The sequence below is a fragment of the Trachymyrmex cornetzi genome, unplaced genomic scaffold (assembly GCF_001594075.2).
Source record: "Trachymyrmex cornetzi isolate Tcor2-1 unplaced genomic scaffold, Tcor1.1 scaffold390, whole genome shotgun sequence".
NCBI lineage: Eukaryota > Metazoa > Arthropoda > Insecta > Hymenoptera > Formicidae > Trachymyrmex > Trachymyrmex cornetzi.
Window position 1 is genome coordinate 158,278 of NW_017298641.1, and position 12,126 is coordinate 170,403.

The following is a 12,126-nucleotide window of genomic DNA, read 5'->3' on the forward strand; positions in this document are numbered from 1 at the left end:
AATAATAATACTCATTTTAGCAATAAAACTATAAAATTAATTAATTTTAATAACATGCGTACCTAAGGCATACATTATCGGTACGACGTACTAAAAGTACGGTGTACCGGTACTGTACCCTTTAGGTACGCACGTACCTAACAGGTACGGTATCGGCACGCATAGTACGCCGTACGCTCACCGTACTAATACCGTGGAGGTATTTTGCTATCTGGGTAGTATTACCTGTCAGGTACGTGTGTACCTAAAGGGTAGAGTACCGGTACACCGTACTTTTAGTACGCCGTATCGATAATGTATGCCTTAGGTACGCATGTTATTAAAATTAATTAATTTTATAGTTTTATTGCTAAAATGAGTATTATTATATACGTAAGTTATCGATGTATCATTGAAGTACCAGGATTCACTGTTTTACCATCGAAATGTGACTCGTATTTCGGATTTTTGCCATTTAGCCCCCGGGGGCACGCGTGATGTTCATAGGCCTGTTCTTTTTGGCTGAACTTTTGCACCAGTTCATCTTTTTTCCTCTTCTTTCTTCCTAAAGAGAAAAGGAAGAAAGATGAACTGGTGCAAAAGTTCAATCAAAAAGAACAGGCCTCATTACAGCGTAAAAAGTCAACTAGCAGTCCATGGTTATATAGTCAAAGAGTATGGCTGCGTTCAGCGGACTCAATAGTTGAGTGAGCGCTCGTAGAGTCCTAGATTTATCAGAGAGGCGCAACCGGCTTAAGTCAGTATGACAAAGGTGCTAAGGAGAGTACTAAACATGGCCGACATGCTATGAAACTGCCTTTAAACTATGTCAAACAAGATAAGACGTATAGGATAATGTGAGATAGAATGTATAAGATAAAATGAAATAGAAATATGTACTATAAACTCATTAGTACTATAAATGGCTGCCAAGTCATGCAATTGGTTAGATTGCAACAGCAAATCAGAATGCATAACAACGGTTGCGCCTCTCTGATAAATCTAGGACTCTAAAGGTCCTAAAACGTAATGCATAAGAATATGTACCAATCGAAGTTCTCCGTTTCTTTCCCTTCCATGTAATAGAGAACTCTGGTTGGTTCAATTTCTTATGCCTCATGTGTTATGCGTTATGCAAGAGTCTGTGCTCTCCGCTTAAACGCTGATCGCTAGTGAGGGTGCCGTCACATGTGGCATAACTTGCGTAATGCTGGATTCACACTGAATGCAGCAAGCATCAAGCAATGGAGCAGCAACCAACCAGCGAAGCGATATTTTTTACGCCACTGTAAATATAGTCACGCTAGTTGATTGCTACTCCGCTGCTTGACCCTTGCTGTATCCAGTGTGAATCCAGCATAAGGATGCCGTCACATGCGGCGTAACCTGCGTAAGCGTAACCTGCGTATTCTAGTAATTTATTAGAATATGTTATTTTTTATTTATTAGAATACGTCATTCTGAAAGCCGGCATTCACATTGGGCGTATTTTGCGGAAGATTAGAGAAATGCGGAACTAATGCAACCAATTGCTGATTAGAAATTTCTGTTGTATGTACACTCTAAAGAAATGCTAAACGAATTTACGATTGGTTTTCGTAACCTACGCAACTCGGAAAGTACGCCTCATGGGGAACCGGCACCTTTCCATCGCGTATATATGAGCGGATGATGGAATAAATGATTAAAATTGGAAAATTTTGTGAGACCACTCTTATAGTGTTTTCGGCCCGTCCAGGTTTTCACCAACCTGGGTTGGATTAATGGCGTTTTGTGCTCTCCTATTGGTAGAGCGGGTGACGTTAACCAATAAGAAACATTAATCCAACCCAGGTTGGTGCAAACCTGATCGGGCCGAAAAAGCTATTAGGCTTATTCGACGCGTTTTTGCATGAAACGAAAGAATCTGGCAAAAAAACGTCGTTGTTTATGCGCCAATGTAGCGTTGAGCCAATGTGGCGCTCGTGGCTCGTGCCTTCCACGGAAACCCCGGAATGTGCAACTCGGGACCGTGGCCGAGGGGCATGTGCCCTTCTTATTTGTTCTCTTTCGCCGCTGCGGTGCCGTACAGTCGACGGCGTGTCTCGGGAGGTGTCTTCGCCAAGGAAAAGTCACTCGTGTAGTTTTTAACCACTTTTATTGATGTAAATTAGGAAGCACGAGGGAACAACGTGCGTTGTTGGCGGAACAGCAAAGATGTCTGATGTTAGCGTTGTCGCGCATGCGCGATCCGAGCGTCCCTGTGGCTGCAGAACCGATCAGGGGAAATCCAAAAAAAGGAGGTTGCGGGGCGCGGGGAGGTAACGAAATTGCCGCGAGCACAGAGAGATGGCCACAGCGTCGTGGATGTTAATAAGCGCGCCGAGATCAAGTCCGGGAATACTTAACATAACGCCGCCCCCGTTGAAAGGTTGTGCTTTCGAAAAAACACTATAAAGCATACAATAAAATAGATTTGTTAACGGTTAGCCGGTGCGCCGTCAAGCATTGAGTGACGCAGCGGGCGATGAATGAATCAAACGAAGAAGACGGAAAAGGAAAAAGAACATAAACGCAACTTATGAACTAATGCTATTCTAATATAAACAAGTATTATTATGTTACGCGTCCATTGGTAGGATAGCGATCTTGGATAGCGGCCGGACGTACACGCCCTTGGCTGTGCGGACAGTGGCGGTTCGCACGATGTTGTCTGGCCCAGGGTGGACTTCCTCAACTCGGCCCAGTAACCATTGCATGGGCGGAAGGCCTTGTTGCTTGAGCAGCACCATCTGGTTGGATTTCAGCTGCTCGCCCTTGTTAACTCTCCACTTTGAACGTTCTTGTAGTGTATGGAGGTACTCCTGACTCCATCTGCGCCAGAGATGCTGCCTGGCTTGTTCGACCCGCTGCCAACGTACTAATCTATTTTCACTTACATTGATTAGATCGTGATAAGGAAAGCTATTCAAGGTCGTGCCTATTAAGAAGTGACCAGGGCTTAAATAGGTTAAGTCATTTGGATCGTTGCTTAGCGGAGTAAGAGGGCGCGAATTTAAAATTGCTTCTACTTCACAAAAAATTGTTTGCAACTCTTCGAAGGTTAGTGGTGAGTTTCCAGCTATTCTGTGGAGGTGACGCTTTACCGATTTCACGGCGGCCTCCCAAAGACCACCGAAATGAGGGGCGTTGGGTGGAATAAATTTCCACTCGGTCTCTTGTTCGCGCAGAAAATTGGTTATTTCTGCTTGCGTTTTTTCGTTGCGTAAAAATTCAGAGAACTCCCTAAGTTGTCTCTGTGCCCCGACGAACGTGGTTCCGTTATCCGAATATATACAGGACGGCCTTCCCCTGCGCGACGCGAAACGCTTAAGCGTGGCCAAGAAGGAATCCGTGGAAAGGTCGCTGACGAGCTCGCAGTGCACGGCTTTCGTGGCAAAGCACACGAAAAGCGCCAGGTACGCCTTTTGGTTGCGAGCGTTACGTCGCTTTGATTCGCGGGTTGTGAAAGGGCCGGCATAGTCGATGCCGCAATGCGCGAATGGTCTTGAAACAGTTACACGTCCTGCCGGTAATGACCCCATGATTGCCTCTGAGTGAACGGGTTTGGCCTTGAAGCATGTCACGCAATTCCTTACTACTTTTCGGGTGATTGAGCGTAGAGAGATTGGCCAAAAACGCTGCCTCACCGCTGCCATGGTGGCTTGGGCGCCCGCGTGGGCGTTGCGCCTGTGTTCAAGCTCTATGATATGACGGGTTAGGGCATGATCTCGCGGCAATAAGATAGGATGGCATGCATCAAAGCTCAAGTCGGAGTTGACCAATCTTCCTCCTACCCGAATTAATCCGTCTTCGCTAATGAACGGAGCTAATGATAATATGCTACTTGATGTATCAAGGGCATGACCTTTGCGTAAGGCCTTGTGTTCCTGAGGAAAAGCTTGATTCTGGGTTAACTTACACATGATTTGTAACGCGGTTGAAATTTCTTGATGAGACACGAATGTGGTATATTCCTTCGGACGGTAGCGCTTAAGAAATCTTAGGCAATACGCGAGAATGCGACATGCTTTATTGAGGTTTGAATGTCTGGTTAACAATTCATTTATAACTGAGTGATCGACAATCAAGATGGCTGTCACGGACCTTTTTTGTTCGGGAAGGCCCTCAATCGAATGAACGAACCCAGAATCGGGCCAATGTTCTTCATCTAATCTCAGGAAGGGAGGTCCATGCCACCACATGGAAGACTCTACTAACTTCTGTGGATCGAGGCCGCGCGACAGAATGTCAGCAGGATTGTCGACGGATTTGACGTGACGCCAGTCGCTAGGTTCAGTCAAGTTTTGAATTTGACCGACTCTATTGGAGACAAAAATTGACCATCTTCTCGATGGCGATGCTATCCAATTCAGGACTATAGTGGAATCTGACCACAGGAAGATCTGTGAGTCAGTTATCGTGATTGATGCCCTTACCTTGTTCAGTAGGTTGGCCAATAGCAAGGCTGCTGAAAGCTCGAGACGCGGCAATGAGATCGCCTTAAGGGGAGCAACGCGAGACTTTGAACACAATAATTCAGTGTTGTAGGTGCCGTCTTGAGACCTCGTGCGGATATAAATGCATGCTCCGTAAGCCAATTGGCTCGCGTCGCAGAAACCGTGGACTTGCATTGGCTGTGAATTCGCATTGAGCTTGACATGGCGCGGAATGGCGAGTTTATTGATATCAACTAGGCGCGACTTGAGGTTCGTCCAACGTATGTGAAGCTCTTGCGGAACTGATTCGTCCCAGTGAGATCCCAAGTGCCAGAGCTCCTGGAGGATCAGTTTTGCCGAAACGATGACCGGTCCCCAGAACCCGAGAGGATCGAAGAGTTTAGATACTTCGGAAAGTATGACGCGTTTGGAGATTGTTGAACGGTCGGCGTCGGGCTTATAGGAAAAGTGTAATGTGTCTTGGAGTTGGTCCCAATGGACGCCTAATATGGACGATTCCGTGCCCTTGTTAATAGTAACAGGGACATGGGTTTGTTTCTCGACATCCGTTAGTAAGTCCGAACAATTGGAAGCCCACTTACTGAGTTCGAAGGCGCCCGCACGTAGCACTTCGATTGTCTGGTCGCGAATTGCTAGGGCCTCTTCCACGGTGTCGGCGCCAGTGAGCATATCGTCGACATAAAAGTCTCGCTCCACACACGCGGAACCGGCGGGAAATTCGTCCGCGTAATGATCAGCCAGCCATTTGAGGCATCTGGTTGCTAGGTACGACGCCGACGACGTGCCGTAAGTTAATGTGACTAGCTCGTAAGCCTTGACGTCGGAGGCGGGATCGTCCCGCCAAAGAATGCGTTGATAATGTGTTTGTGAGGGATAAATCAACACTTGCCTGTACATCTTGATGATGTCAGCGGTGAGAACGAAGCGAAATGTGCGAAATCGTACTAAAATTGAAAATAAGTCCTGTTGGACGGTTGGTCCAACCATGAGCACATCGTTTAAGGAAGTACCGGTTGAGCCTTTGGCCGACGCGTCGAAGACTACACGAATCTTATCGCGACCCTGATTAGACTTGAACACGCAATGGTGCGGGAGATAAAAGGATTCTGAATTATTATCGGACTGCTCGTCAATTGCCTTCATGTGGCCTAGGGCCAAGTATTCGTTCATGAACTCCGAGTACTGAGTTCTTAAATTGGGATTGAGTTTGAATCGTTTTTCGATACCGTACAATCGTTTTAAGGCGGCTCCTCTTGAATCGCCGAGGGTGATAGAGGCGAGCTCCTTGAACGGAAGCTTCACGATTAATCTGCCCTGCGGGTCTCGGGACAGATTCTGCAAGAAATGTTGCTCACAAAGGTGCTCTTCGACACTGTGATCGTCCGAGGTCTGAGTTATGTCCTCAATTTGCCAAAATTGTGATAATTGTTGTTGTAATTGCGCGTTAGAAATTGAAGCGTGAAAAGACTGCACGCCTTGTCTGGAAGTCGATGAATTATCGAGTCGCCCGGCTAGAATCCACCCGAAACGCGTTTTCTGAAGGATGGGTTGAGTCGGCGAAGATTTGATTTGCCCTACGCAGAGCAAGCGCCAAAATTGCTCCGCGCCAATTAAAAGATCGATTTCTGACGCGACGTTGAACTGCGGATCAGCCAACTTGATATTTTGTGGAATTTCAAAGGCACTCCTTTTGATAGTAAAGGCCGGAAGCTTATCAGTTACATGATCAGTGACAATGCAATCCAATAAAATATTGAAGGAATTTATGCGCGACTGTAAATGAACTTCGACTGCTCGCAATGATCTTGTAGTTGTCTTGTTGATTCCCGAAATGGAGACTTCCGAGGCACGAGTTCTAAGACCGAGCGTGTCCAGGAAGCGTTGCGAAATGAAATTGGCTTGTGAGCCACTATCCAAAAGTACGCGACAGGATTTAAGAGCGCCCTTGCTGTCGTGTGCGGACACAACAGCAGTGGATAACATAACGCAGTTGTGAACAGGCGAGTTCGCGCTGTGTGTGACAAGGGCCGTAGGAGAACTCGCCGGAGGTGCCCCTCCCTTGTCATCCACGGGTGATTCGCGCGGATTTGAAGTATCGGACTTCGTTGAAATGGCGGCGGTAAGGTGAAGCAATGAATTATGCTTGGAATTGCAAATTTTACAACTGCCTGATGGGCATTTGTTCGAGGCATGATCAGTGGATCGCAGGCAATTCGTACAGAGTTTACGTTTTCGGATTTCCGAAATTCTTTGCCGAACCGGCAATGCTAAGAATTTTTGACAATGATATATGAAGTGTTCGCCCTTGCAAAACACGCACTTAGCCTTCACCGTCGCGAGACATGACTGGCGCCTCGCATTATGCTGTGCTTGTGCCGGCACAGCTGGCTTACCGTTGGCCTCGAGAGTTTGACATCGATGAGTGATAAAATCAATGAATTGTTTTAGCGTAGGCAGCTGCGAGCTCGTCAGCGACAACTGCCATTCGCGAGAAGTGAGCGCGTCTAGTTTGCTAGTCAAAATTTGAACTAATAAATCGTCCCATTGCGCTGTGGGGCGCTTTAAAGCCTTGAGGGCTTGAACGTGTCGGGTAGTACCGTCTGCGATTTGACGAAGCTCGACGACGTTTTCCTTACTCATGGACGGCAGATCCATGATCGCCTTTATGTGGCTTTGAACGATGACGCGTTTATTATCGTAACGCTCTTTCAGCAGGTTCCACGCGACGTCGTAATTCGTGCCAGAAATTTCCAACGCGGTGATTATTTTTGCCGCGTCGCCGACGACGGAGGCCTTCAAGTATTGCAACCTTTGAATATTATCTAACGACGGGTTGGCATGTATGAGAGACTGAAAGCTATCAAAAAACGGGAACCACTCGTCGTATTTACCGGAAAATTTCGGAAGGTCCAACCTAGGGAGTTTGATATGATTGTACTGATTGACGACGCCGGAAATTGAGGGTGACGGCGATGGAGAGGCGGTGGCGCGCATTTGACTGGCGCTAGAGAGTAATTCGCGTACTTTAGCGGATGTAAAATAAAATGCTTCCTCGAAAGTGACGCGATGATTCGCCTCTGCCTCGTCGCACAATTCCAGCTTCGTTTGCACTTCGTCGTAACTTGACCAATAACCGTCTAACTTAGCTCGGCGTTCTTCAAGTTGAGCCGCAATGGGCGGCGTGACCGATTCGATTGAGTCTGCGAACGTTCGAACACGAGTGCAAGAACCGATGATTATCGCGCGGCGGCGCTTTAACACAACCACCTCGTCATTGTTAGCCATGGCGAAAGCGACGAAATTGACTGGGCGAGGGAAGCAATAAAATAATCAGTCGGCACTGACCTTGAAGTAGCTGACCTTACCTTACAAGCAATTCGCACGCGCACGGAAATGAAAAAGAGCGTGGCCTCGGCTGCGTAAAGATGGCCGGTCCTGATGGCGCGTAGCGGCAGCGTTGCAGGAACTCGCTTGATGTGGCCGTGTCCTGGGCTCACAGCTACTTGCCAGTGATGGAAATGCGTCAGATGTTTGCAGGATCCCCTTGTGCGTCGCGAGGAACAGCTCCTCGAAGAAGACTGGAAATGTCTGGATCAGTCCCTTGCTGTCGCGAGATTTGTGACTCGCTACAGCTAACCTCCTCGAATGTTCGACCGCAGTGGCACTGACACCAAAACGTTGTTGCTGTATCCGGCTCGAAGGACCAATTTGTTTATGCGCCAATGTAGCGTTGAGCCAATGTGGCGCTCGTGGCTCCCGCCTTCCACGGAAACCCCGGAATGTGCAACTCGGGACCGTGGCCGAGGGGCATGTGCCCTTCTTATTTGTTCTCTTTCGCCGCTGCGGTGCCGTACAGTCGACGGCGTGTCTCGGGAGGTGTCTTCGCCAAGGAAAAGTCACTCGTGTAGTTTTTAACCACTTTTATTGATGTAAATTAGGAAGCACGAGGGAACAACGTGCGTTGTTGGCGGAACAGCAAAGATGTCTGATGTTAGCGTTGTCGCGCATGCGCGATCCGAGCGTCCCTGTGGCTGCAGAACCGATCAGGGGAAATCCAAAAAAAGGAGGAGATCGAATAAATTATTAAAATCGGAAAATTTTGTGAAACCACTCTTAGGCTTATTCGACGCGTTTTTGCATGAAACTCGAGAGAATCTGGCAAAAAAAACGTTCTGCCTTGTGATCTGAGATATTAAGCGTTAATGTTGATGACTATTGAGGTTAGGAAATCTGTCACAGAGGCAAAATGAGGTCTATAATTGTACCGTTAAACATGGGTTTCGACTTTTCACGCGATGCAAAGGGGCGCACGACTTCTATAATTGTACTGTTGCAAAATCGAAACCCTTGTGCATTTTTTCAGACAGAATAAGCTAAAATGAGCAAGAAATTAGATTCGACGCATGGTGGTTCTATCATGTTTCGGCGTAACAATAAAATAGCGTAAAAAGCATAAAGTGACTAGACAGAAACTGATAGTGTTTTCGGCCCGGCCAGGTTTGAACCAATCTTGGGTTGGATTAATGGCGTTTTGTGCTCTCCTATTGGTAGAGCGAGTGACGTCAACCAATAGGAAAGATTAATCCAACCCAGGTTGGTGCAAACCTGGCCCGGGCCGCTATGACGTTCAAGTGAAATAATATGATTGGTCGGCGCAAGTAACGCTTACGCACGTTACGCTGCATGTGACGGCACCCTAAGCGTAACTTGCGCCGACCAATCATGGCTGCGGTCCACTTAGCGCTTCAAACGCTACAGAGCATTTGTAACACTGATATGACTGGTCTATTTGATGCTTCAGAACGCTCCCAGCAACTCTGATTACGTTACCAGTACGTCATCATTTTTGCTCCCACTTCGCTTCAACTGCCTCACCTCGGGAGGTGGGTTGGCTGGAGCGTTCACGTAGCAATTGTAGCATTCGAAATAGTAATGGACCAATCGGAGCGTAACGTTCAGAGCATTTGGAAGAAGCAAGTGGACCGCAGCCCATATCGTTTCACTTGAATATCAGTTTCTGTCTAGGATGCGGTCCACTTGGCGCTACAAACGCTTTAAACGTTTTCACTTTCATATGCTTCTAAAGGGGCGGCACCCAGTTGGACACGGTTCAATTGGACACGAGCCACTCACAGCGCTTGAGACTACAAAGCTCCTAAGCACCGGTCGCTGTGATTGGTGGTGTCCAATCGAGCTGTGGTCGATCGGGATCACCCCCTTCTATAGAACGGTCCATTAGCACTACTAATGCTGCCAACAGTATGCAAATGGACCAATTTTTGAAGCATTTTGAAGCGTTAGTACGTATTTTGCAATTATGGATAAAATGAAAGTCATGCTAACGTGCGCTGTGAAGTTTTTTCAGAATCGCTTACTTATATTTATGATGAAGATAATAGCATCCTCTTCGGAAATTACTTGCGTAACTTGCGCCGACCAATCATATTATTTCACTTGAACATCAGCGTTTTCGGCCCGATCGGGTTTGCACCAACCTGGGTTGGATTAATCTTTCCTATTGGTTGACGTCACCCGCTCTACCAATAGGAGAGCACAAAACGCTATTAATCCAACCCAGGTTGGTGCAAACCTGGCCGGGCCGAAAACGCTATAATAAAGTAAATAAACTATTTAACTACATACTATAAGTACGTACTATACTTTCTTCTTTTTCTAACAATTTAACTTTCCTCATGTAATGCATCAGCTGTCATCAGCTTATAAAGATGCCTTTTCATGCCGACGCTCGGCTCGACGCTCATTTTCGATGTCAAAATAAGTCACGTGATAGAAATTGGCGAATATCAAGGGTCAATTTCGATCTTGCGATTTATTTTGACGCTGACAATAGCTGGAAACGAGGGGCGGCACCCAGTTGGACACGGTCCAATTGGCCATTCACAGCGCTTGAGACTATAAAGCTTCTAAGCACCGGTCGCTGTGGTGTCCAATCGAGCCGTGGTCAATCGGGATCACCCCGGAAACGAGCGTGGAGCGTCAACATAAAAAAGCACCTTGTAGTTATAAGTACTTATGGCCGCAGTACAGACTCTCGCATAACGTATAATGCATAGTGCATAAATGAATCAACCAATCGAAATTCTTCTTCTCCATGGAATGAGAGGAAAGGAAAGTTTCTGATTAGTTGATTCGCTTATGCACTATGCGTTATGCGTTATGCAAAAGTGTGTGCTGCGGCCCATGGTGTAATAAGACAAGGTGTAACATTGCGCATAATGGCGGTGGCATAATAGAACAACCAATTATATTTGGGTCCAAATGCAACCGCGAAATTTGAATATGACATTATGAATTTAATGATATAAATAACATAAAATCATAAAATCACGATTTACAATAAAGTACAACATAAATATACCTGAAATAATAAAAGTTGAGTAAAAATTACCCCGCAAATCGCCGGTTCGCGTAACGTAACACGGTAGTGTCACTGCTCTTGGTCTTAGCGTCGAGACACTACTGTGTCTCTAGGGGGTGATCCCGATTGATTACGGCTTGATTGGATACCACCAATCATAGCGACCGGTGCTTAGGAGCTTTGTAGTCTCAAGCGCTGTGAGTGACTCGTGTCCAATTGAGACGTGTCCAACTGGGTGCCACTCCATAAGGCGAGGTATGCAGTGGGAAGATCCCGTTTGCCTACAGTTCTGATTGTACACACCACTCATATCAACTGGTGCCTAGTAATTTTTCACTGTTTTGCCAATGAGATTATTTTATTTTTAAATTGGCCAATTAGCGATACATGTGTGCAATATGCGATGTGTGCAATCGGAGCCCTCCCGTATGTAGTAGTATGTATGTAGTAGATACACGCGTATGACCTGTGACCACGTGACAATCAATACTTCTAACTTTTCCCGCAAGGCGTGATGGCGCTAAAATCACATTTTCTGTAGAGTCCCTATAATAAGAGTCAAGACATAAGACCGGAAGAACGCCATTGCTGGGCGCCGACCGGAAACAGCACAAATAACGCGTGGCACAAATAGACGCGTTCGCGCCTGTTTGTACTACTACACCATGAAACAGTTAGGGTGCTGTCCCATGACAGTCGGATTTCGGAAAACGGAATCTCGGAAAAGTACTAGATCGGAAAGTACTAGACTAGAATCAGAAGACACGGCAGTTAGCACACGCAGTGATATACACGTTGTGTTCGTTATAATTCGTTACGGTTAAAAATTAATAATTGTTAATAAAATAATTATTAATAAATAATTTTTCGGTAAATATTGATTAATACATCAGGAGACGCGGTAGTGGCTCCGGCCATGTTCAAAAATCAAAAATAAGAGATAAGAGACACTACAAGTCTCTTATCCTGTACCACCAAAGTCCATTTTTGGAGATTGCATAATTAATAAAATATAAAAAATTTTGAATCGGACGTAACATATTTTGAAGGCGTCACGAGTAATCGTCACGAGTAATTTAAAAAAAAAAAATTAAAAATCGGTCAAGCCGTTCTGGACATACGAGTGGTCGAAAAGTAATGATTTTTCATGAAAAATGAAGTAACGTCTTCTCCTTCCTTTCCTTCTCTGTCCGCGTTCAAGACCATCGGAATTTTAATTTTAAAGTATCTCTCACCCTTCATGTCTCTCACCCTTCACTCATACCGCCACCAACTTTGACCCATTGCACC

General features: G+C 46.1%; 1 protein-coding gene across 1 annotated transcript; it reads right to left on the reverse strand.

Annotated features, from left to right (window-relative positions):
* Positions 1-2,579: 2,579 nt before the first annotated feature.
* On the reverse strand, positions 2,580-7,742 carry LOC108763994 (uncharacterized). Its single transcript, XM_018511977.1, has one exon. It carries the CDS (start codon positions 7,740-7,742, stop codon positions 2,580-2,582), a length of 5,163 nt encoding a protein of 1,720 aa, XP_018367479.1.
* Between the last annotated feature and the right edge of the window lie 4,384 nt (positions 7,743-12,126).

Coding starts and splice junctions, on each gene's coding strand:
- LOC108763994 (XM_018511977.1), bottom strand. CDS start 7,742: ATGGCTAACAATGACGAGGTGGTTGTGTTAAAGCGCCGCCGCGCGATA.